Source organism: Drosophila grimshawi, unplaced genomic scaffold, assembly GCF_018153295.1.
Source record: "Drosophila grimshawi isolate 15287-2541.00 unplaced genomic scaffold, ASM1815329v1 contig_848, whole genome shotgun sequence".
NCBI classification, from domain to species: Eukaryota; Metazoa; Arthropoda; class Insecta; order Diptera; family Drosophilidae; genus Drosophila; species Drosophila grimshawi.
In genome coordinates, this window is record NW_025063692.1 from 8,868,297 (window position 1) to 8,896,235 (window position 27,939).

The 27,939-nt window shown below is 40.8% G+C and overlaps 1 protein-coding gene across 1 annotated transcript; it reads right to left on the reverse strand.

The window, feature by feature from the left end:
* Positions 1-782: 782 nt before the first annotated feature.
* Positions 783-26,331, reverse strand: LOC6565675 (alpha-protein kinase 1). Its single transcript, XM_043216008.1, has 4 exons — positions 26,182-26,331; positions 23,606-23,781; positions 2,421-3,327; positions 783-2,135 (listed from the first exon to the last, which is right to left on the reverse strand). Exons 1-4 carry the CDS (start codon positions 26,329-26,331, stop codon positions 963-965), a joined length of 2,406 nt encoding a protein of 801 aa, XP_043071943.1. The 3' UTR covers positions 783-962.
* Between the last annotated feature and the right edge of the window lie 1,608 nt (positions 26,332-27,939).

Genomic DNA, 27,939 nt, shown 5'->3' on the forward strand with positions numbered 1-27,939 from the left:
TGTCTGCCAAAAAAAAAAAAAAAACATATATGTTTAAAATCGGACAACTCTATCATATATAGCTGTCATCGGAAGATCTGTGAAATTTATTTCCTAACTGCAAGGGTATTTTCATCTTCGGCGTGCGAAAGCCAACGCTTTTGACTCCTTTTACGTATTTGTTTTTTTTTTTATTATTTTATATATATTTTTAAAAATTTTTTATTTGTCTGTTTGTTTGTCATTTAGCGTGAAAATTCTTTTGTTGATTGAATTTTCTGCTTGAATATTTCTCGCTTCTTTTGTACACCATTAAATTAGTTATTTACACAAACAAATAAACCAAAAAAAAATAATAAAATAAAATAAAAAAATGAAAGAGAAAATGTTACACAGAGTAAAATCGCAAAAAAAATTAATAAAATAATTAAACATAATTATAATTAATAAAAAAAAAGTGTCAACTAAATATAATTGCTGTTGCCTTAAGCTAATTTGTTCCTAGAATTTATATAAAAAAAAAAAAATAGGGTCGATAAGCTAAATGTAATTTTAAAATGTAACTAAAACTAATTAAAGTTAAATTTAAGCTTTTCTTTATATAATTATGACAATTACTTATGTCTATGTATGTGTGAGTGTGTGTGTGTGTGTGTGTGTGTGTGTGTATTTGTGGGAAGGTTGCTGATATGTTTTTGGAAGTATTTGCTTGCGCTCAAATTAAATAATTAATTATATCAAAAATTAAATGTAACAATTAAAGCAGATGCAAATAAAAAAAAAAATACAAAAAAAATGTTGATTTTAGACTTGATATTTATATATATATATTTGATAAACTTACAAGGCCAAGGACCAGGCCCAAGGCCACGCCCCCCATTCCTTGCTAGGTGGGTTTGATTGTGGTTGTTGCTGTTTGCTGCTGCTGCTGCTGCTGCTGTGCACGCCAGCAACTGTTGCCGCTGCTGTTGCTGTGTTGCTGCTTAGGCGAGCAGCGTTATGGGCGCTGCCCTTGGGCTATTGCTGGGCGTGCTTGCTGCCGTTGCGCCAGCAACATTTGCCGTTGTGCCCGCTGCAGCAGCAGCAGCAGCTGAGGTTAGACGTGCCAGCGCCTCCTGATCCAGCCAGCGCTGCAGCAGCTGTTGTTGCTGTTGCGCCTGTTGCTGCTGCTGTTGCTGCTGCTGCTGCTGCTGTTGCTGCTGCTGTTGCATCAAATTGTCGTTGTAGGCGGCGGCATGCAGCTGCAGATTGAGACTGTAGCCGTGTGTGGAGCTGGAGCTGGCGCTGATGCTGGCGCTGTCGCTGTACGTGGAGGAGCTGCTCTCGTAGCCGGACACAGGCGATCCTTTGGGGCAGCAGAAGCCGATGGGCGATAGCGCCGGCGCCGAGAATGGGCTGAGCACGTTAATTGTGGGCGTGGCTGGTTTGCTGCTGCTGCTGCTGTTGCTGCTACAACTGTTGCTGCAACTGTTGCTGTTGCTGGCGCCATTTTGAAACTGTTGCTGAGGACTCCCGGCGGGAAACGGCGGCAGCGTTGCATACGACATCAGCAGCGGCGGCGGCGGCGATTGAAAGCAATTGTTGCTGTTGCTGCTGCTGCTGTTGCTGCCGCAGTTGCTGCCGCTCGCAAATGGATGATTGCTCCAGATGATGGACTCTCGTTGTTGCTTCAGCGACACGCGCTTCTTCTTCTTGCTGCTGCTGCTGCTGCTGGTGCTGGCACCATTCAGCGTTGCATGCTCCTCATCATCCGCATCGGCAGCCCGCTCGTCCTCCACCCGCAGTTCCAGCTGCAATTGCTCCTCATCCTCCAGTTGCTCATGCTCCTGCTCCTGTTGCTCCTGTTGCTGCTGCTGCTGTTGCTGCTGCTGCTGTTGCTCCTCCTCCGGCTGCTTGGCTGCCTCGTCCAGCAGATAGGGTTTGAAGAGTTTCACCTGTTTGGCGGGCAGTTTGCGATCAGCAACAGTTGCTGCCTCCGCTTCCGCTTCCGCTTCGGCCTCCACATCGATGTCCACATCGTCCTCCAGCTCATTGTCGCTCGGCTCGCATTTGATGGCCTCCAGCTTGCTCAGTTTATCCGCTGGCGGCATGCCCACCACCCACAAATCATGGGCGGCACGCTTGCGACAGCCAAGCTGCAATTGTTGCTGCTGCTGCTGCTGCTGCTGTTCCAACTGCAAATGTTGCTGCTGCAACTGTTGTTGCTGTTGCTGCTGCTGTTGCTGCTCGCGCTGGCGTCGCGCTGCGCTGCTGAGCGATAGATCCATGGGTGTGGCGGGCAGATAGGCGGCGGGCAGCTGATATGCATAGGCCAGCGGCAACTGTTGCTGCGGTGCCGATGACGGAATGTGCTGGCTGTTGTTGCTGTTGCTGTGGCTGCAACTGCTGCTGATGGTCGAGGAGCAACAGTTGCTGCTGGGCATGGGCACTGCATTTGGCACTTGTGTTGTGTTTGAACAATATGGCAACGCTGTGTGGCTGTTGTTGCTGCTGCAATTCTTGCTGCAATGGTTGCTGCTGCTGTTGCTGCCGTTGTTGTTGTTGTTGTTGTTGTTGCTGGCAATGGCTGCAACGACGGCCGCAATTTTGGCTGCCGATAGCGTGTTGTTGTTGTTGGTGCTGCTGCTGCTGCTGGCCGTGGCAACTGTTGCCGTTGCAGTTGAGGCTGCGGTAGCAACTGCAACTGTTGTCGCTGCATTCCCATTGCTATGGGGCAATGGCAATGGTTGCTGCTGCTGCTGCGGTGGTGCTATTGGTGGTGGCTGTGGTCCCGCTGTTGCTGTTGCCGTTGCTGTTGCAGCTGCAAAATGATGATGTGGATGTGGATGCGGCGCAAAGCCGTTTGCCAGCAAATGATGCCGCGCTGCGGCAGCAACAGCTGCTGCCATCGAGGCGGCAGCAGCAGCATTATGATGATGATGATGATGATGCACATGATGAGCCAAAGGATGTGGCAACTGATGAAACTGATGCGGCTTCTGTTGTGGCACAATTAACGTTGCTTGCTGTTGCGCCAGCAACTGTTGCTGCTGTTGCTGCTGATGCTGATGTTGCTGCTGATGTTGCTGCTGATGTTGCTGCTGCTGCTGCTGCTGCTGTTGCTGCTGATGCTGATTGTTGGCAACGGAGGAACGCAAATTTGGCTCGCATTGCAGCCACTTTTGTATCTGGCGGCGATGAATATTATATTTGCGGGCTGTGGCACGCTGATTGCCCTTGCAATCATTGTCGTTGCGATACGACTCCAGCACCTGCAACTTAAATTGCGGCGTAAAAATGCGACGTGATCCCATTTTGGGGCTGCAAGCGCTGCTGCTGTTGTTGTTGTTGTTGGTGGTGTTGCTGCTGTTGTTGTTGCCGCTGCTGTTGCTGTTGTTGTTGCCGTTACGCTCGGCAACAGTTGCTGTTGCAGCGGGCAGCTTGTGCTGCTCCTGATTAAAGCTGCTGCTGTTGCTGTTGTTGTTGTTAATTGAACTTTGTTCGTTGTTATCCATTTTGAGTTTTAAGTTTTTTATGTATAACGTTTTTGTTTTTTTATATTTATGTTTTTGTTTTTTTGTTTTTTTGTTTTTGTTTTTGTTGTATATATGTATATCAAAAATATCGTATTTATAATATATACATAAATATTTGATTTACTTGTACATGAGCATTAGTTGCTGTTGCTGTTGCTCTTGTTGCTGCTGCTGCTGCTGTTGCTGCTGGTGTTGTTGTTGCTGCTTGCGTGCGTCGCTGGCGACGCTTGCGCTTTCATAACTCGCGATCTGGCAGCGCTGGCACTGGAAACAAGTGAGCAGCGCAACAACAACAACAAAAAACACGTTCGTTGTATATAAAAAAAAAAAATGTTTCTTTTTCGTCGCTGTTGTTGCTGCTGTTGTTGATTTGTTGTTGATTTTCTGTTTTCTGTTTTCTGTTGTGTTATTCAGCCTTAGTTGCTCAGTTGTAAAAGTTTAAATGAAACACCGGAGAACACAACACAAAAAAAATATATAAATATATAAATATATATTGCAATTTTGTTTTTTGTTTTATTTTTTTTTTAGTTGTAGTTTGAATTCATTTGCACACAAAAAACGCACAGAGAGAAAAAATATCTTTCTTTTTTTTCTTTTTATTTCTGTTGCTGACTACGCGACGCGTTCCGCAACCGTACGGTAAGGAATCCAAAACACAATTGTTCTGCCTGCTGCGTTCTACGTTCTAGACTGGCTGGGTCGTCGTTGACTGTCGTCGCTGCAGCCGCAGCCGTCGCTGTCGCTCACACACACACACACACACGCACACACTTACAGGCATAAGCGAGATCGAAATGATGAACAACAACACCACCACCCCCCACACCAGCACCAACAACAACAACAACAACAACAACAACAACAACAGTATAACTCGCGCGCGCCTCTCAGTCTGAGAGTGTGAGTGCAGTCGACGCTCTGTCTGCTTGCTTGTGGGTATCTGTGTGTGCGTTCTAATAGCTCATCAGCAGCAGCGCAGCAAGTGTGCGTGCATCTGTGTGTGAGTGTGAACGAGTCAGACACTTGGCGGGCCCCAGAGCCGTCGCCAGACTAAACCAGTTGTTGTTGTTGTTGCTGTTGTTGTTGTTGTTGTTGTTATTATTATTGTTGCAGCAGCAGCAACAGCGCTGAGCACTGCAGACAAACTGACGACAATCGTCGGCGAGGTGTCTGCGCTCCTGTATTATGCATGCATGTAGCCTATATCTGTGTGTGTGTGTGTGTGTGTGCGAGAGTACTTCTTGTGGTATAATGTATGTGTGTGTGTGTGTGTGTGTGTGTATGTATGTACATGCATATGTATATATATATTAATATAAATATAAATATATTATTCCATCATGGTTGTTGTGCTTGTTGCGACCGCGGCGCTTTTGTGCGCTGGTGTAGAGTTGATTTTCAGCTACGACCGACGGCCGACGACCGACAACCGACGCCGTCGGACGTATTGGACAGAAGGGGACGGAATTGTCGAACGACGATTGCTGGCTCTGCCCCCGGGCACGGCCCAGGCCCGATACCGATTTCGAGTTCGAGTCCGATCCGCCTGCCTTACAGGCTGACTAACTGACAAACTCTCTCGAACTCCGCATAAATTGAAAGTATATATAAATAAACAGTACATATATTATTTAAAAAATTCAATATTTTTTAATTTTTTCAATTAAATTATAATATATATTACAACTGACACATAAATATAATAATATATCAATGTAAATATAATTCAAAAATTATTAAAATACTTTTAAGAAGAAACATCTATATCCGATATTAACAAGCAAAAAGTCTAATTTGATGTTTTAAAATTAAAACAGAAAAAACAAGAAATCAAAAAAAAATACTCTGTTAAACAATAATTTTATATTTATTTGTTGAAGCTTTTAAAGAAAATAAAAAGTTCTTAGTAAAATTATTTTGATTTCATGAGCATAACTAATATGACTGCCCCACTGTAGCGACAGCGACTGCGAACCACGTTGCGGCCTCTGCCAACATGCGCTACAATTTCGCTAGCTCTGCCAGTTTAAAACGATACACACACAGACACACACTCATGCATGGCGCAGAGTGCATACACAGTGCAAGTGTGTGTGTGTGTGTGTGTGTGTGTGCTGTGTGTGTGAGTCGTGGCTGCCAGACATTCTGGCACTAGGGCTCGGCCCGGCCGACATGTTGTTTGGTGCTTTTGCTTTTGCTTTTGCTCTGTCGTCTCGACGCTGCGACGTCTGCGTCAAATCGTCACTTGAACTTGTTGAGCGCTAACCGTGTTTATGTGTGTGTGTGTATGTGTATGTAAGGGGGGAACACGAAAAGGAGAAAATGCACGCCATGCCTGTCATTGCCTCTCTGATTCTCGCGCTCTTCGCTTATGCTGCTAACCGCATGCATGCATGTGTGTGTGTGCATTTTGTGCATGTGTGCATTACGTACACAATCGAGAATCAACTGTTGAATGTGTAATGTGCTGTGCTGGCTCATGATGGAATAACATGTTATTCCATCATGTGCCGCTGCTGCTGCTGCTGCTGGCTGAGCGAAAGAGCAATGCATTTTTTGTACGTATAGGTGTATGTGAGTATATGTATGTATGCATATTCTGTGGTTGCTGCTGATATGTATGCATGAATGTATGTGTGTGCGTGTGTGTGTGTGTGTGTGTGTATGTTTGTATGCAGTTGTTTGTGGGCTGTGGGTGCATTTTACACATTCGTCGCTGCTGCTATCGCTGACGATACCACCTGACTAAGCTCAAAGACAAAAGGGCATAGAACACACACAGCATTCATAGAAACGACAACAACAACAACAACAGTGGGCCGCACTTGTTGCAAATGACAAACGAAAATTGTATAAACGATAAACGCACAGAGACAAAAAAAAAAAATCTGCGCGACTGCTGCTTCGGCTGCTGTTTCTGCTGCTGCTGCTTCGGCTGCTGTTTCTGCTGCTGCTGCTTCGGCTGCTGTTTCTGCTGCTGCTGCTTCTGCTTCTGTCGCTGTGATCGTCGTCGCTGTTGTCGTCGTCAACTGGAATTCATGAATGAAACAAATATGCATGTGTGTGTGTGTGTGTGAGTGCGAGTGTGTGTGTGTGTCGTTGGTGCTGCGGCTTTTTATTGTTGCTGTTGTTGTGGATGGACTGCGTGTGTATGCAAATTCATAAATAAAAAATGTGTTTTGTGTCTATGGAAAGTTGTTGTTGTTGCTATTGTTGTTGTCATTTGCGCGTGCGATATTCAACAGTAGATGAAGCGAGGGCGCAAGAGCAAAAAATGTAAAAAAAAAAGCAAAGCCGAAGAAGAAGAAGAAAGAAAGAAAGAGCAGAAAGACGCACGTCAAAGGCAGCATCGGCAGCAGCAGCAGCAGCAGCAGCAGCAGCAGCAACAATTCAGATAAAAAAGCATTGAGTCACCTAGTCAAAGCAGAAGGCGACGACGACGACGACGACGACGACGAAGGCGACGGCGACGGCGACTCTGATGATGCCCGATGATAGATCTCTGCTACTCTGCCATGTTCAGGCTAAGGCGAGAACGAGCGAGCAATAATGAGCGCTCTTAGTGTGTGTGTGTGTGTGTGCGAGAGGGAGACGGCAGCTAAGAGAGGCTTCCAGGCAAAAGAGAGGACTGAAGACTGAGGACAGTGGACAATGGACGGCATGCATAGATTCCCACGTCGTTCCTTAGACTTTTGTTGTTGTTGCTGTTGCTGGCATCCCAACACGCCCCAAAAAAAGAAGCAACGACGAGTTGTCTGGCGACGTCGAGCGCCCAAAACGCCGTTGCCTGCAACATGAAAATGTTTTTGAATTGCATTTCCAAGTAACAAATAACAAAAAAAAAACAATATGCGCACAACGAGTAACAGCAACAACAACAACAACCAAAGTTGAAAAAGAACGAAAACTTCGAAAAAAAAAATGAAATAAAATAAAACAACAAAAGCAACAAATACACAGGCAGCGCTGCATGTTTGTGTTTAAAATAAAATCAAAAGAATTCCACTTTTGTGGCCCCGTCGGCTTCTAAATCGATTTATCAAAAAGAAGAAAACGAAAAAAAAAACACAACAACAACAACAACAACAATAAAAAACACATTCAAGTAAAAAGCGGAAAAGACGCAGGCAAAGAGATAAAAATTGAATGTAAAAAGGTAAAGGTAACGTAAAAATCGAAAACCTATACACACAATAGATCCACACACACACACACACACGCACACGCAGAGACAGAGACAGAGACAGACACATGAATTGATTAAAAAGTTGAAAAATACAACAACAAAAAAATAAAAAAAAAAAACTTAAAATCATTTGTGTGTCGCTGGACAAGGGGTAAACGGGAGGTGTGTCTGTGTGTGTGTCTGTGTGTGTGTGTGTGTAGTCGTCTTTGGAGCACAAAGGGCGCGGTGCGATCGCGCTGTCGTGGATTGTGTGGGCAGCCAAAGGGGAGCGCACCAAGCGAAAGGAGGCGGCGAGCAGACGCAGGGGGGGGGAACCGGTGAGGAAGGCGGAGGGGGTTGGCTGGAGGGGAGTGGAGTTGGGACAGCGCCGACGCCGTGCTGTCTGCCTTTGAATGCGGAGCATAAGCCGAAGCCCACACAGACAAACACAGGCGCAAACATCAAAACTATGTATATATATATATATATATATATATGTATATAGATATATATACAGATACAGACTATATACAAATACAAACATATAAGACGAGAGTCGGCTCTGCACATGTCGAGTGCCGAGCAGGAACGGTGGACAGGGGCACGGGTCACGGGGCAGGAGCAACACCCGGAGACAGCAATTGGGAGTTGCGCACGCGCAATCCAAACTAAATTCAACTAAAACTAAGTCAATGCAAAGCGAAGCGATTAAAATCGTTAAGTCGATATCGATTACTATAATTATAGGCATCTGTATAATTGCAGTAATCGATATATATATACTAACTTATATTATCCAACAAAAAAAAAGCGCATCTTTTGTGTTCCACTTATTTATTTGATGTGCCAAATTATATTATATAATTTCAATTCCTTGGACTTCATATTAAGCGGCAGCCAATACTAATAATTAATAGCTTTGATTAGGCATTCAACATTTTGCAGAGTTGATGAATAGCAAATTTGAGGCTTTTGTAATGCAAAGTAAGTACTCAAAATGAAAGGAAGTTGATCAATTTAAAATATGCGAAAATAGCAAAATAGCTTTGAAGTTTTATACTTGAACAACAAAATAAATTCAGATGAACTAAAAGTTATATTCTTGCATTCATCCATTCAAGTGTTGTTGACCAAGCAAATTAAACAAAAACTTTAAAAAAATATAACTTCCAGTTCAATTAAAATTCCAGGAACTCGGTCAAAAGATTATGCAATTGACATAAGTGAAATATACATAAATATTTAGATATATATTTATATATATTTATATATATTTATTTATTTATTGAGTCAGTCGGAAATATTTATTTAAATTACGAATAAAATTTCAAATTAAAATTAAATAAAAAGGTAAGAAATATTTATAAGATATTTATTATTTTTATATATATGTATGTGTTTGGGGACTTGTGCTTTAATTGAATTACCAAATAGCCAAATCGCATATTGGCATAACTAATGTGACAAAGGTGTGGTCTGGTAATACATACATATTATAGATATATATATAATAATATATATATATATATATATATGTATATATTGTAAAAGTGTAGTAGTAGCGGCAGTGTACATTTAGAACAAAACTTGGATCAACTTTCGATGGGTATTTGGGGGCGCTTATCAGGCGATAACATCAAACAAAGAGAGTGCTAAATGGCATGCGATCAACACTATTATTAAATTCTAAAGTACAACGATATTTCACCAGAGATTGTCATCAAAATATATGCATATATATACATATATTTATATATACATAACTAAGGCAAACTCACTCGTATCTTTATCTTGTCAACTTGGAATACATATACATATATATATATATATATATATATTTATATGTGTTCACATTCCTTTTGGCTGATCCATTTTCAGTATGTATGTGTGTGTGTGTGTAGGTGTAGATTTTGTACAGTGGTTACACAATCATTTAAACACTTCCGGTTGGAAGGTGTTGCCAATTTGCAATTTAAATGTTCTTTCAACTTCTTTTATTTATATTGGGCACATGGATCTATCGACCTAAAAGAAATGTCTGATGATAATATATAATATTGGATTTCTATATTAACTATTCTGTTTATAGAGATGAAACATAATTTAATTTATTGATTATTTTACATTTGAATTGCATACACAATATTTGAAGATTAATTTCAGCTTACTCCAAAAGGTTGTTCAAAATTAATGACTTATATACAGACATATATATTGTATATATATATACATATATAGTTATCGTGGCTTGGTAATCAGTTGGAAGCATGTAACATGGCTATAACAAACTATATTATGAAGCCCACTTGGCCATTGAATGCGTATCTGGTTTTGTTGGCGTTTCTTTGCCTCCCCCGAGGCCTGCACGTGGCTTAATCACGTTTTCAGCTTACGATCACACAACACACAAAGAATCATATATATATATATATATATATATATACATATACCACATATGTACACCATATATACCACATGTATATATAATACTTGTTGGCATTGTAATTGTTATTGTTTTATCCAAATTGACTCACACAAAACTCAAATAAGAACAGCAATTTTAGGCCGGTCGAAGATATAAAATTTCAATCAAATTAAAATAGAAAAAAACCGAGCGATGATTCCGATATGAACTATATGGTATATGCTAGTTTGAGCAACATAATCTTTTTCTCAAATGTTATGATAAAACATTTAACTGATGAGTTTAGTTGGAATAACACATTAAACAAAATCATTTGTCAGACAATAACTCCTCTGTCGACTGATCGTTCCTATCACAGCTATATAGTAGCAATATAATAGCAATACAACAGTTATGTAATATAATCCTTTATCGATGATTTGTTGTTCGATCAACAGAAGCAAATAATACGCATAACTTATGGGTTTGGTTACGATAACTGGGTAGACCAAAGAGTTGTTCCTCTGTCGACCGATTGTTCCTATGCTATATATATATGATATAGTAATCCGATCTTATTTATATGTTAAAAGTATAACACGCATGATTATTGAGTTTGTTTTGGTTAACTTATTAGACAAGACAAGTTGTTCAAAGAAGAACTCATCTTTCGATGGATTGTTCCTATGACAACTATATGATATAGTAATCTGATCATGCCGGACTACGATGTACACACAAGATATTAAATAGAAATAGACAGACGCACAGACGAACGCGGCTAGTGATGCTAATCAATAATATATATATATATATATATATATATATATATAATATATCACAATCTTCAAGACACATTTACACAGAACAAAGAAAAGCTAGTTAGTTGAATGTGGAGACAAAACCCTTCCACAGCCACCCCCCGCTCCGCCTCAGTCATCTTTTGAGATAACGCTGAGCTCCAATTGAAATCGGTGGCTTTGTTTCCGAGGGTTCCAGCGTAAAGTGTGCGATGATCAACAATCGATCGATCGATCGGCCAATCAGCAGTCGAAGGTGTTATCATCGACTGACTCCCAACTGATCGCATCGTATTCGAGCAAACATTTACAGGGATTCAACAGATTCAACAGATTCGTCAGATTCAACAGATTCGTCAGATTCAACAGATTCAACAGATTCGTCAGATTCACAATGAAAATGTTAGACTCCCACTTTAATTGCTACTCGAAGTTGAAGTTGTTTTTTTTTTTGTTGGTTTGTTCTTCTTTCAATTTCTTCTGGTTACATAATTATTCAAACGAAAGGTGAAAGCACATTAGTCAATTAACTATTCTTTGGCTAATCGATGGAATCGATTAGTCGCCTTTGGATACCTTTGATCTTCGCCTCCACCTCCAAATGAATCACATATTTAGCTGTTGCTGCTTTGGCTTTCGATTCATCAGTTTTTGAAACTGATAAGGCAAGTGTCAAAGATTGCAAAAAACACATCACATCTCAACTGATTCAGTTTCATTCTCAAATCTAAAATGTATATATATATAATTATATAGACAACAGTTGAATGCAATCAGCCATGCAGATGAAAGTCCTATTTGATTGAATGTGAACAGAAATATATATGTATTGAATGTTGAATGATTTCTGCGGAAGGGTTGCAACAAAAAATGGAGAAGATATGTTTTCAAAAATGACGTTCCAATTTATGGAGCTTGAAACAGAAACAAAAACAACAAAACAACAACAACAACAGCAACAACAAAGATCGTTACCTTCAATGCCTGGAAATTTCCGCAACATAATTATTTTTGAAAACCGAGCTGCCCCAAAACTGAAGGCAAGCCTCAAAGACGCCAAAGCCACAGCCGCAGCCACAGCCACAGCCACAGCCGAAGCCGCAGCCACAGCCACAGCCACAATGTGGAGAGACCAGAGTCCAGAGCATAGTTGAGAGCCAAAAGGATCATTTGGCGATCGTTTCATTTACAGCACGATCTTGGCGAATTCCAGGTAAGACTGGAACTGCGGTCTTGGGCCCTCTGCTGCTGCGACTGCTGCTGATGCTGGTGCTGCTGCTGATGGCTGATGTTCGCTTGGCGATCTCAGGCGCCTAATGGATAGTTCTTCTTGGAAAAGAAAGCGGCCTGCCTTAAAGAAGGAACGTGGTCAGTCTTGAGACGATGTGCAAAGGGGGAACCGGAGTGCAGCAAGGGCAGGAGCATAGGGGCCAACAGAGACAGAGGCAGACATTCGGCCGCCGAAGCTGCAGGCGCATAAAAATGCTGTTGCCCATACAAAAACATATACATATATATATATATCTATATATGTATATATATATGTGTGTGTGTGTGTGTGGGCAACAGGGTATTTCTGCGCGCGCAGCGACGCGGGGGGTGAGTGTGCCTATGTGTGTGTGTGCTCGATGCGCTTGTGCCTGGTGGCGCGCTGCGGTTTCCCTTCGCCTCAGCGGATAGATAAATGGCGCGGCTGCTGCTCATGCGAAGCTTCAGCTTTCAGTCTCTCAGTTCCCAGTTCCCAGTTCCCCATATGCAGGTACCCACAATACACACACACACACACACACTCATCGAGTGAGCTTCAGGTGTTGTTCGGTTTCGATCTGCCACCGCTTTGCTAGTTAGCAAACGCCGCCGTCTCTTTCGCAGTCGTTGTCTGCGTCTGCGTCTGCGTCGCAGTCCCAGCATTCTTTAGCTGGCTGCATAAGAGGGGAGGGAAGGGGTGATATACACGGCGTTGCCACCGTTGCCATCGTCGTCAATTTAAGTCAATTTCTGAAACGAAATGAATCGAACGAAACTGAACGAAACGCGCATAAATAACGTAAAACAAAAGCAACAACAACTGTCGGTTTAGAAGCTGCCAACCCGGGAACGGGGCCCTCCAACGCCAACACACACACACACACACACACACACACACACACAGACACACGCACACATTGAGACCAGACCAGCGGACGCCTACGTGCAAGCAAACGGGTAAACTGCAATGGCGCTGCTGCTGCTGCTGCTGTTGCTGCTGCTGCTGCTTTTGCTGCGGTTTACACAGTCAGCACAGCGGGGCGGCGACGGGCATGGCAAGTGGATTGGAAAAGGGGGGGAATCGGGAAGAGGGGCGAGCGACAACGACTGGCGCACTGGCAGACACACTGGCAGCCTACAATTGCTGCTGCTTCTGCTGCTGCTGCTGCTGCTAAAGCGCCACACAGTTTTCTGCTGTGAGAGAGTTCAAAATTACTCTCTCGAATTTGCTCTCGCTCGCGCTCTCTTGCGCTGCTGCTGCTGCTTCTGCTGCTGCTCGCTTTGTGTGCGTGCGTGTGTCTTTGTGTGTGTGTGTGTGTGTGTGTGTGTGTGAGGCGCATGTATTTTTAGTACAAGATTGTTGTTTAAACAAACAGGTTTTTTTTACACCGCGGCAAATAACTCGTCTGTCTGCCCCCGCTGCCGTCGCCAGCTGCCCCTCAGCGCCACACAGTAAATATCGATGTGTGTGTGTGTGTATGTGTGTGTGTGTGTGTGTGTGCCGGTTCTGTTGCTAATGCTTTTGCTGCCGCCTCCGCCTGCAACGCTGCGCGCTGTTGTCGATTTTCAATTGGGGAGACGACGGCAGACAGTGCGGCAGCCAGTTCAGCCAGAGCTGAAGCTTAACTAATTTTCCATAGCAGCCCTGGCGCCAACAACAACAACAACAACGACAACAGCAATACAGAGAAGAAGAAGAAGAAAAACCAGTCGGTCGCAGTATCGCACATGGCGGCGCACATGCAACCCTGGCAATGTCCATGCGCTGACCGATCTACAACAGGTTGTGTGGGGCTATGCGCCGCACACAGGAAACTCTGTGCTTTCAGTGCAACCCCCTGCCCCTGCCCCCTCCCCTCTACCTAACAATCTGGCTTGCGCAATTTGCTGCCTGCCCCACGCCACAATAGTTTTTTTACACACACACACACACACACATACATGCCTATTTGAATGTATGCATTTACAGTGGTCACTCGAACAGTGCAACCTATATAGAAATAAAAAATATAATACAAATAAATATTCTAATTTACATTTAATATTTAGACAATTTCTGATTTCTATATATACATAAGCGTTTATTGAACCCTATTTTATTTGCGTTTCAATTAGCGGATAACCACTGTATATTGTTTTGTTTTGTTTTTTTTTTTTTGTGTTTTTCATTTTGTTGGTTCTTTCTTCTTTTGGGTCCCCTGATGATGCTATGCGCATTTCGCGTTAAAATAAGCGAACACCTCTGGTGTGAAATTCCGTTGTAAATAGCTGCTGCGCGCACGGTAAGCAGCGGAGCGGGCTTTTGCTGGGTTGTGTGCAGATGATGGGGAGGGGGAGGTGTGCTGCGTTCGTAATGAAATGAATCGTGCGCCGTTGCCTTGGAAAGCTTTCAATGTTGAGCTTTTTTTTGATGATAATCATCCTCGATGTATATGTATATGATGATCCTCCTATTAGAAGTGAGCTTTTGAAGGGCAAGCTTTTGCCACGTTCAATATGTGGGCAAGAGCTTTTGAATGGCTGATACTATCGGCGCCTCAACGTCTACGTTGGCCGCGACGCCGGCGCAGGGAGCTGCTGTCCCGCATACAGTGGCGATCCGGCAAGGTGTACCTCAAGCTAATGTTATTTAATTTATTTTTGTATTCACACGTTTCGTATCTGCCTCTTTGGTGTGGGGCAGCACACATTACACACACGCACACCTACATAAATATTATGTATACATACAAACAAACACAAATACATACAGATGCTTATGGGAGCGGGCGCAGAACAAGTGACAAACGTTGAGGTGAGCGAGTGGGACAGAGTCAGGCAACAACAGCAGCAGCAACAGCAACAGCAATAGCGACAGCGAACGTGGGCAGCGACGACAACATGAACAAGCGCCAAAAGTAGTTGCCTACCACGTCTGTGTGTGTGTGTGTAAGTGTGTGTGCATATGCGTGTAGGTGTTGGTATGTGTGAGAATGAACACAGAATGAATTCTTCGCTCACTGGCGCTGCTCGCGAGCCAAGCATTCATTCCAAATTCATTTATCGTCGTCGCTCTGTCTGCGCTCGCTTGCTGAGTGTGCGTGTGTGTGTGTGTGTGTGTGTATTGGAGTGTGGGTCTTTCGTTCATTCATTCGCTCAAAGAGAGAGAGATAGCGACACAGGTACTGCTGGCATACACACATACACACACGGACACACAGACACAGCCATACATATATATGCATGGTTGTAGTTGTGCTCATGCTCATAGCGCTCACAGCATAGCGTGCTGAGTGCTCTGCTGCGATGAAGTGCGGCAACAGCGCACTCGATCGGCACAGACAGAATGTCGCCAGTTCATGCTACGCCAGACATACTGTCGTCGCTGGTTGTCGCCGCTGCCGCTGTCGCAGTCGTTGCTGTTGCTGTTGCCGTTGCCATCGTCGTCGTCGGCGCAGTCGTCAAATCACATTTCACACGCTGCGCCCCCCCGCCGACGCTGACATTAACATCGCCCTAACCCATTGCCTACCAACGCTCGTTCGCCTCAGCCTCAGCCTCAGTCTCAGCCTCAGCCTCAGCTGCTGTCGCTGTTTGCAGCTGACCTGCCGCCCCGTCTCTGCCTGGACTGCACTTTTTAAATGAGTTTTTCTCTTTTTGCTTGTTGCTTTTTTTCCCCTCATTTTTCTTTTTATTTTATTTATTTTTATTATTCTTTTTTTTTTGCAGTTTACGCAGAAGCCGCCTTTGCGCACTGCTTTGCCCCCCTCCCTGCTCAGACCCTCTGATCCGTTCCTGAGTCGCTAGCTCCAAAATGCCCCAACCAACAATTGGTTATATGCGCCACACACACGCACACACACACATATATATATATATATATATATACTATATGCTATCTGTGTGTGTTTTAGTGCGATCTGTGACAGCAAAGAATATTTTATTATCTTTTTTGCCATATACACAAATTGTTCATATTTATCTATATGCAGGCAGATATATAGCATTATAGTTTGTTCTTTCTATTCTAAATTTGTAATTTTATAAAATCTTTAATATCATTTCAAAGAGATTCCAAATAGAATATCAAATAATGCATTTAGAATGAGGAGTATTAAATACAAACTCAAAAAATAGATCAATTTTTAGGGTTTTTCAAAAACTCTATTTTAGAAATGAAACAAAATCAGAAGTAATTTGTTATTATTTCAAGCCAGTAATAATTGCTGAATGTCAAATTGGAGTTGTTCGAAAAGGCAGCAAGTTATTTTGAGGAACAGAAAATCGAAAATAATATTTGAGAATTTCATAAATTTCATTTTATTTGAGTAAATGATATCATCGGTGCAAATGTAGATCGATTAACCAAAGTGTTTGCCCGTGTTGAAACTATTTAAATTTAATCATTAATTTCCATAATCAGCGATTTTCAATTTCGAATCTGATCTGTTTCTAGTTTTCAGAGCAGATGATGATGTCATTATTCAGACTGATAATCCAAAGTATAATAATGTGACCTTTAAGTTCTAAGCACAATTATAGAATATACATATATATATATATATATATATATGTCTGTGCACATATATGTTTAATCGATTTTACAGATAATACTGTCATTCATTCAAAACCCTAATCTAACGAATTTCTCCGTGTTTAATGATCCAATTTTGTGTTTTGAATTCAGTTCAATTTCCCATTTGATTCAAACTAATTTATGAAAATTTGAAAATTGAATATTTAATCTTTTAAATACATGATTATAGATTATGAACTTGATTCGTGTTTTGGACTATCAGCCAAGCTGATATTTAAATGTTTGAACTTTGACATTTTCAATATCAATGATTAAACATAATGGTTTTTATAAATTAAAAGAAATTTGCTAAATATGCTTAATTTTAATTTAAATATTATTTTATAATTAGCGTATATATATTTTTTTAAAATTTATTGTTAGTTTTGATTTAAATATTATTTTATAATGGAATATTTTTGGGGAGATTGTTTGGCTTAAGCACCTCCAAAACTGTTATTTAGATTGCATTCTTATATAAATGCACTATATATATGTATATGTGACTGTTTTCTCCAACTTTAACATAATTATATATATATATATATATATGTCTCTGATCAGTCTCCCAATATAATATTTTATTGCTGTTGCTCTCAATGCGTTTTTAGTTTTATGTCAGCAAACATCCGCAATAACTGCAATTCTGTCCAGTCAACATAAATTGCCACATTGTAAATACACTACACATATATATACTATATATATTTATATTTATATATATATATATATATATATACGCCCCCAAGTCGGCATTTTTGATTACATTTTGAGCGCATGGCGTTGTAACTAAGCATTTTGGGCCACTTTGGCATTGGTCAGCAATAAATGAAAACTGCCGAAAAATGTGTTTTATTCAAGTTTGTAATTCATTTTCAGACCCATGAGTGGGTGGCCAAAAATGCATATGCAATGCTACTTAAATTGTTATTCATATTTTGACGCATTATCATATTTTGTATTTACTCGACTTTTTTCCATTTATTTTTTCATTTTTGCAACGTTGACCCCAAAAACAAATCAGCCAACATTTCATTGGAAATGGAAATTCGCGTGATGCGAATTATTTTCTATATATATATATATATATACATATACATATACATATATATAAATATTTTATATTTGAGTAACAATTACGAAACTGATTTCATTCGAACGATATTTAAAAGTAGCGCTGTAAGCCAAAAAATAATCCGCTTAACAATAATAAAGCAACAAAATTTCGCTTTCTTTTTTAAGATTGAAGAAGACTTGAATATTTAATTTTGTTTATATATTTTTAATCATTACAAATTGATATTGAAATCTTTTCGAGCTCATATTTTTAAATCAAAACAGTTTAAATCGAGTCAAATCGTCGACAAATTGATAATCGCTGAGAAAAACACATTCAAATCGAGATAAGCTGTTCATGTTGGTTGGCCCTGGTGTAAATTGCATTTCTCACAACTATTTAGCAGTTTAATTATTAACTGGGATTGGTTTTTGGGCAGGCCAAGGATTCTGGTGAAGTTGCTCAACCTGTGCCATATACAAATGGCCCGACAAATGGCCACAACATGTGTCTTTGGTGCCTGGTGCCCGGTGCCTGGTGCATGGTGCCTCTGTTCACTGGCCAGCTTTAAAATGGGGCTTTCCCGCGTGGCCAGGAACACATGTGCTGTGCTCTCATCCCTGAAGACCAAAGACCGCAATCCGCATTGTGCCTCTCTGCCTTCCAATTTTGGCTTAGGTGCCCGAAAATCAGGCACGAATCGTTGCTCAAACAAGGCGACCTGGGCTCGAGCCAGGAGTCCGAGTCAGTTCAATAACACTACACCTACACACACACACACACAGAGAGAGAGAGAGAGACAGATCCGACACCATCCGGCGGCATTTGTTTTGGATTTCCCGTCGGATTAAGCAACTTAGTGCACAATCCGTCGGAGCATTTGCTTGTTTGGTCTGCCGTTGTTTGGTTTCAGTTCCTTCAGTTCCGCACTTCGCGCGGGGCGCGGACCAAGAGGCGGGTTGCCAGGCTGAGGAGGAGGAGGAGGAGTAGGTGAAGGTGAAGGTAGATTGGTGAATCGGTTGCTTGGTTGCCTGGTTGCCTGCCTGGCTGCCTGCCTGCCTCGCTGCCTGCCCGTACCACTAATTGCAATCGTGGGAAAAACCAATCAGACATGCAACACTCGCCGCATTTCTTTTTATTATTATTTTTATTACGGCTCAATATTAGCGTAATCCACATTTTGACGGTTTCATAAAACTGTAGCTGTAAAGAACTTGGCTTGCATTTACAATCCGCCCATAAAGTTGGCCTGCAAGTGCTGCCTGCCACTACCTGTCCACCATCGGTAGTCCTCTCGGTGCCTCGTTGGTCCCTCCCCCCAAACAATACACTAACCGATCTGACGATCCGATCGACACTTGCATTTTAATTAATGTTATCAACATTTCGATTCGTTTCGATCAGTTGCGATCCGTTTACATCGAACTCCCTCTCTCAGTGCTTGTGTGCGGTCCCAAGTCGGAGTCGGAGTTGGACGTGGACGTGGACGTGGGCGAGTGGGAGACTTGTATACCAAACAATTGAAAGACATCCATTTATCATATGTCTCATCCGCCCACCCCTCTTCTATATGCTTGCCTGTTGAAATGCTCAGTTGCGGAAAGGGTCTGCAGGACCTTGGTACGGCCTGCCGCCAAACGGAAGGATCATCTAATGATCGCCTAACCGAATTCTTTGGAATTTGTCTTGGCCAGAAAGCAGATCAAGTGATTATAACTGATTGTTGCAGCAGTTGATGAAATTCAAGATCAAACTATTGCAACAAATCTTTAAGCATTAAAAACCTTTCCAAAATTAAATACGTCAAATTTAATAAGTAATCCAAATCAATAAATATAGAAAAATGCTCAATTAAAGTACATTATTAGATTGGACAGGCTTCAAGAACATTAAAGATTGTATGGGATAGTAATAAAGCAATTTCGTTATTAATTATATTAATCTATATATGAAATCAAGATGAAGTAAAGAGTAAACGAAATTTATTTTGATTGGTCTCAGACAAGATTGACAAGGTCTCAAACACGCCAAAATATAGGAGATAATCGATATAAGTAAGTAATTAATTTATGTAGAGAAAGGCACTTGAAAAACTCATCTTGCTCCAGACAGTAGATCATAGACTAAAATAGATCTAATAGATCCCATCGCAGCTACCCCAATTATAATAATAAACTAGGCAGAATCTGAGTAGGAATCCTCAAAACCAATACTTGATTGAATCATCACAAGATTTGCATATTTTATAGATATATTTGTATCTACTAATTAATCAAAATGATCAATAACAAAGAGATTTGCGTGTAGAAATAAACTTGAGCTGATTTATTCAGCCCGGCACAATCAGCTTAGTATATTTAATAATATATAATCTGTAGACAGACATCAGCCAGAATTACTTTAATTATCACATCAATTGTTTATTGTTTTTATTGCTTGACAGCGTTGCGTTAGTTAAATTAACTAAATTTTTACATAGCATACCTTTGGGGCTAATAAAAAGAGCTTATGGAAAAAGACAAAAAAATACCTTAAAAAAAGAAAGACAAGTGGAAAGATTCCCGATTCCCGATTCCCGATTGAATGTGAATTGAGGCAGTTGCACGTAGTGTGTCCCTTGTCAAGGGTAAGGTGAAAACCCGACGACAGTCGTATATGATGGATGGTTCCATATCCGGTATGCGGTACGGGAAAATGTAAAGAATCCGAGACAAGTGAGTACGTGGGTAAATCGATGAATGCATCGATTGAATGAATGAATGAATATTTAAATATACTCATACATGGCTAAATGGGCAGACAGGCGTTGACTACTGACTACTGAATATATCAGTGAACAGGTGTCCATAATTTTTGTTCAAGTTTCAAAGTAAAATCCAAGTGTGCCCCATTAGGTACACCTGCCATGTTCCATGCCCCGCCAAACGCGTGTGGCATATACAAAACACAACTCAAAACACTCAACACAAATGCAACGAACATTGAATACCCTTTGATTAATATCAATCAAATTATGAGAACTGCTAACAAACTAAATTAACTTTCAGTTTAATTGTTGTTAGTTAATATGCCAAGCATTCTTAAAGTGTACTCATATTTTGATTTATAGTAATCAGATCCGTTCAACACTGGTATATTGATTTCGATTCGAATAGTTTAGAAACTTAACTTTGGCTATTGATGTTGGTCAAGGAAAAACATTTACTTTGTGGCATCTCTGATTGCGTCACATAATGCATGACAATGGTGATATGCCCAGCTGTGAAGTGTACAACAAAAATATGATAAAATCAAAATTTGTCTAAGGTTTTTCTGATTTGTTTTTTTTATTTTGGAATTTGTATAGGCTGTGGAATCGTATCGTATGCGATCGCAAACAGTAGCCAATAGACGCAGCTGTCCATAAATCGCTCAGCGAGAGACAGAGACAGACAGAGAGAGAGAGAGAGAGGGAGAATGAGTGTGTGTGTGTGTGTGTGAGAGAGAGAGAGAGAGAGGGAGAATAGTGTCAAAGGCAACGCACCCGAAATACTAATTAGTGGCATGCAGCATAAATCGAAGCGAGTCGAGTGCGCCTCCAATGCAATAACGATTGCCATAAATCAGAGACTGGGTTCCGCTCAAAGGCGTTATATCGCATCCATATCGGCTCATGACCAACGACAACAACAACAACAACAACAACTGCGACAACAACTGCGACAACAACTGCGACAACAACTGCGACATCGATTGCCAAAGAAGTGCCAAAGATTAGCGATAAGCATCTGACATTTGATGCGTTCCCTTCTTGAATACAAAATCGTTGGGCTCCTCGTCCCGCCGCCAACAACTGACACTCAGTTGTCGCATCGCTTTAGTTGGATATTAGATATTGGATATCGGATATTGTATATTGTATATTGGATATGACAGTCGAAAACACACATTCAATGATAACTCGCTTTCTTCAGCGTACAAATTCAGACTGTGGCCCCCTTTGAAGGGACAGCCACATTCAAAATCAAGCAGAACTCCAAGAACTACATATATTACTTTGATCTGGGCTTATCCACTAGTCTGGATACTATATATTTAAAACTGATTCAGAACTCTATTGATTTATTTTGATCTGATTTTATCTTTTATTTCGAATATTGAATATAATTTAAACTCATTCAAAAAGAGTCATTCAGAACTGTATTGATTTATAGCAACTCCATTTCTTTGATCTGGGCTTAGTTCGAACATTAAATATTTAAAACTCATTCGACATTTACCCAAACTCAGTCAATAATAGAAGCAGTTTTTCATTGGTCTGCTCTGGTTTTATCCTCTACTTTGAATATTATAAATTTAAGACGCATTTAACAGACCCCAATCGATTTGTAGAATGTGTATTATCTTGATCTGGGATTATTCTCTAGTTTGGATACTGCATATTAAAAACTCATTCAAATTCGATTTATCAGATTAATCTCTTATAGATTTCAACGATTTTTTCTAGAATTAATCGACTTGATTAAAATTAAATTAATATGCCCCAATAAATGATCAAAACTCAACCAACCAACTCATAATGAAACTCAACTTAGATTCGCGTTGTTTTAACAGTTTTTTGTGATCTATTTATAAATATTATATTTTTGAATAAAATGTGGATTTTTTTTCTTTTGCTTAAGGTACAAACTTTATATTATATTTACTTAATAGACATAGTTAAGCAAGCAGAGCAGATCTAATTTAATAAACAACTTCAGGACTAATTCTCTGTTGTATCTTCAACCGTTTAAATAAAATGTTGACTTCTTGATTCCAAGCAGGAATATATTATATTAAGAAATATACAATTTTAAAAATGATCAATTTAAATTTTAATAAATTTGCAAAAAAAAGAATAGAGAAATATATATTTACCTATATACTATAGTAATATCATTTTACAAGCATTAAGAAATCAGTTTAGATGGGCAAAATTGGAAAAATCCAATTGTAAATTACATACATGATGTATGCGTGTTTACATACATGTATATGTGTATATATATATATATGTACGTATGTACATATTTGTGCATATTATGTATGCATACATAAACATTTTGTATTTATGCCATGTTTGCAGTTGGCTTGTACTCCATGGATTGGAAGTGCATACAAATAGACCTGGACTTGGACAGCCAGCCAGAGATAGACAGACAGATTGACATTTGTATGTACACAAGATGTATGTATGTAAGCATATATATATATATGTATATATGTATGTGTATGTGTGTGAAGCATTTTGGCTTCGACTTGGAAGTTTCGCTGCAGCTTTGGGCATTTCATTCAAAGTAAATATTTACATGTGAGTGTGTATGTGTGAGTGTGTGTCTGTGTGTGTGTGTGTGTATGCCTTGCAGTCGCTGCTTATGCATTGTAAGTATGTATGTGTGTACTCACATGTATGTGGCGTCGTTGGGATACCTAAAATGCACAGAGAATCCATATCAGCACGCCACAACAACAACAACAATAACAAGAATAACATTTGTGCCCTGGCAAACGTATGAAAGTTCATGCACACACACACACACACACAGAGGGAGACATATGCACACACACACACATGCACACATGCACAGAGTTGCCATATAAAGGCAAACACAAACGTGCGGCGAGACCAGGCCAGGCCAGGCCGGGCCAGGCCAGGCCAGTCAGCCCAGGCCGAGGCGGCAGCGTCGAGCCAGACAGTCTGTCGCCACAAAAATCGACACACAGCAACAACAACAACAACAACAGCAGCAGCAACAGCGACAAGAGCACAAGCCGAAAAACAAGGGCATCGCTGCGGGTCGGTGCGGTGCAGGGGGAGAGACAGAAAGAGAGAAAGAGCGAGAGAGAGAGAGACTGTGCACAGATGGAGAGTGCGGGTGCGAATGCGAGTGCGAGAGGTAATGGGCAATGGCGTTGGCGATGGCGATGACGATGACGTTGACGTTGGCGTTGTATTTCCAAGTCGTTTGCGTCGCTGTTCGCGTCGCAGTTGGCAGAGTGCGCTGCGCTTCTCGTCGTATATCTTGTTGAGAAATCGCTTTCAAGCAGAAGCCGGAGCAGAATCAGAAGCAAAAGCAAAGCGCGAGGCCAAAGCAAAAGCCAAAGCAAAAGCCAAAAGAAAAGCCAAAGCAAAAACAAAAGCAAAAGCAAAGCAAAGCAAAAGCGAAGCAGAATTCCATTTAGATTATATTCTTTACTTTGTTGTTGTTGTTGCTGTTGTTGTTGTTGTTGTTGGCGCTGGCAACGTGTTGTGCGGCAGCTTGGTAGGTGTTACAATACATAATGAATACACACACATCACACACACACACACTCACACACACATCACACACACACACAGACACACACACTGGCATACATATATATGCATACTCAGGCACACATGTGGATGCGGGACAGTGCTGCGGACACCGACAACAACAGCAACAGCAACAACAACAACAACGACAGCGACTTGCATTGCCAGACCATTCGGCGCGCACAGCCGTCACATAACGTCATCGCCAGCCAGGAATGGGGGAGTGGGGGGCTAGGTAGCAGCAACAACAGTGGCGTACCCAATGGGGGGCAGTGCGATCTATATACACACCCACACACACACACACACACACACACACACATTGCTGTTGTATTCAAATGCATTCAAATCACGAGTGCAACGCAACAAAACATTTCTAAATGAATTGCTTCACCCAGGTTTTGCCTCAAATCATGTTTGCTGCTCCTATTTTGCCCCATCTTATTTTGAAAACCCAGCAACAATCTCCGATCCCATCCATAAAGCACATGCTATACTCTTGATCGGCAATCAGATAAGCTTTCTTTTATTTGATCGATAATATCGATATAAATCGATAACAATAAAAGCACAAATTTAATGCCATATGTTGCCTTCAAACTGGCATAAGTTGAGTTATGGCTAAAAATGTATTCTCCCATTGAATGCTCTGGCATATGGGATTGCCAAATTTGATAATATTACAATTAGTGTTTTAAACGATTTTAAATGCATATGTAACAGCTGGGTGCAGGGTATCTGCTAGTCGAGTTGTGTTGAAATACCTCAACCATTGTCAAAAACTGACACAAATTTATTAAGCTCAAAGTGTCGAAGACGAAGACTTGATTGATACGATGACTAACGAGTTTATTAAACATATTTTTCAACAAAATCAAATTAAATAAATCAAAAATCGCTTTCGAAACCTTGGCGAACAAATTGTGATTTGATTAAAATTTAATTTTTGATTGTTTTATGCTGTATTCAAATGCAATGGCTAATTTGAACTTCCGCGAAAGCGCAAACAATATGTAACAGCGACAAAGCCCCCCTTTTCGGGACGCCCTTGGCAAAAACTGGGCCTGCTTGTTTTGGGTTGACGACGCGCTGCGACTCGAGTACGAATTTTATCGCCCACGATTTGTGTTGTTGTTGTTTGTTTGTTTGTTTGTTTGTTTCTGATACCCTACCCTGGCCACTAATACACAAACAGCAACTGGCATTCGCACACACACACACGCACACACACACATGCATATATGCATATGTATTGCACATGGGCCACTTGAGTGCAGGAACAGCAACTGGAGGGGTAGCTGTGAGGGAGTTGGGTGGGAGGGGGCTGTGAGGTAGGAGGTGGGAGGTAGGAGGGGGTTCCCATGCTGTCGCCATTGCCATAGTTCACTTTCAAATAGCTAGCTAACTAACGTTCCAGATGCGTGGCTGTTTGCTCACACACACACACACACACACACACATTTGAGTGTCACCTCCCCACTCCTCCTCCCTACACTGCCCACCACCTCCAGACAGACAGTGTTGTGTCCAAGTTTTAAATCGAATCCCTAGCCACATGCATTCTTTCAACTGCCTATTGATGTGGCACATACATATATAAACTAGCAGATACGATTTACTATATACTATTTACTATATACGATTACTATTTTTATATTTTATTTATTTATCTTTTCAGCATAGACAAAAGGCCAGCAAAGCGCCTAATCAACGCTGGAGGCAAATCTGATGGACAGCTTAAATCAAAGCTATATTGAACCCAACCAAGTACTATTTGTGAGAATTTTGTTTTGCTTTCTTCTTCCTTGTCATCAACTAAACTAAATTTAATAATAAATACATTCAATTTGGACAAAGGTCAACAGAAGCCTGAAACCTTAAAAAGTGAAATAAACTAAATATAATCGTTGACAGAATTGGGAATATATATATATAAATCATAAACATTATATTTCTTATTTAATTTATATATTGATCGGAGATATTTTGATGCAGTTGCATATTTAGAATTCTTTTTCTTATTTTATCGAATTGTTTTGGCGAAGAAATTGGTTGTTTTTCCAGCATGCAGATCAGAATCTCATCCTTTGCCAAGTGTAATCGGCAATGGCATAAGCGGTCCTCCTTCACAATGCACACCGCCTCCAGGCCGAGAGCCTCCTCCCACGCTGACCAACACTGCATCAGACTGGAGCTGCTCCGTCCTCCATTGTTGAATGTGAGTTTCTGCTTGGTCAGCCTGGTCTTGGAGACGTCGTTGTCAATGCCAACGCCAATGACCAACTGCATCGATCCAGTTGCCTGGAAATGGGGCAATCCTCCGCGCCGGGCGCATTGAGCAAGCAGCGCGCATTGCAGAATTGCTCCCAGATGTCCCCGTTCTGTGTAATTTGGACTGCATCGTTTTCCAATTGGCAAAAGATCCAATAAAACAGAGCAAACTGCAGTTGATGGCATATATATTAATTTACTTAATAAATTATAATGCATATTTCTTATATATTAAACTGAACAATTCTATATAGGAAATAATCTATGATTCACATGCAACATGTGCAACAGCAGGCAGTTAATTTTAATTGTGCTCTAAACGAATTTTCAATCATTTTCATCTGTGTTTGCAAACAATGTTTATGATTTACTATATTTGCAGTCAAAGGCGAGCATGTATTTTATATTTATTATATTATTAGAGGTAATTTCAAGTAAAATGTTTCAGGGTACTTCCCCAGACAACAACTAACTACTTTGTTTAATCTATAATCATCTGTTTTACAGAATGATTGAATGAACTTCTTCTCGAACTTGCCCAAATACTTTGTATTTAACTAACACGTAACTCTATACTTTAGCCAAGATATATGACAATTTGGATTTGAAATTTAGCTTCAGTTCCGCCCCCATTTGTAGTGATGAAATCGTAAAGGGCTGAAAACCCCCAAAACAAAATGGAATCATTCTGCGAAGTATTTGGTATTTTTTTGTATTTCCCCAAATACTTTGCTTTGACGAATATCTTACTATAATATATCTACATTTTGAAACTATATTCGTAACTGAAAAGTTACAATTTATCGAAGTAAATATATTTCTGGTACTTAAACCTCAGTTCCACATTGTATGCATATCATTTATTGTGAGTTATTTTTTTGTGTATATCATTTGTACAGGATTTTATAATTATCTATTGGCTATTATCTATTGTCGTGAAACAGTCTAAATATAAAGTATATTTGTTAGGCGTAGAATATCACCAAGTTTTACAACACTGTCTTTTCAAAGTGAGCAATTACTGAATTGAAATTACAATGTATTTTTGAAGTTTGTATTTAGGTGTTTCCTGCTTTGAAGAAGCCCCGACCTGAGAGCCAGTAAAGCCGCAAGGAACTGGCCGTCACAGCTCTGATTAAAATGCGGTTAACCCTTTCAGGATAGCGTATACGACAAACGATGAAAAAAAGTCGAGTCGAGTCGGTTCGAGTCGAGTCGGTTCGAGTCGAGTCGAGTCGAGTCGCTCGGAATTGGAATCGGAATCGGGTCGCCCTCTCGGACAGCAGTCACAGTCAACTGTACTAAAGATAGAAGTGAGCATGAACACGTTCTCACTTACACACACACACACACACACACACACAGCAGGCGAGCAAACATACAGGAAACGTGGACGCCAAAAAAACAAAAAAAAAAGAAACTGAAAAGAAGAAAAAAAAAACACAAGAGAGAAAGAAAAGGGACGGGCGTGCGGCAAAGGAGCGGGGCGGAGGACGCGGCATAAGTGCATCATGATGTGGTCTGAAACCCAATACTGTTGCCTTGCTGCGAATATTAAAATACCCACTTAAGACCAACAGCAACAACAACAACAACAACAGCAGCAGCAGCAGCAGCAACAATGGT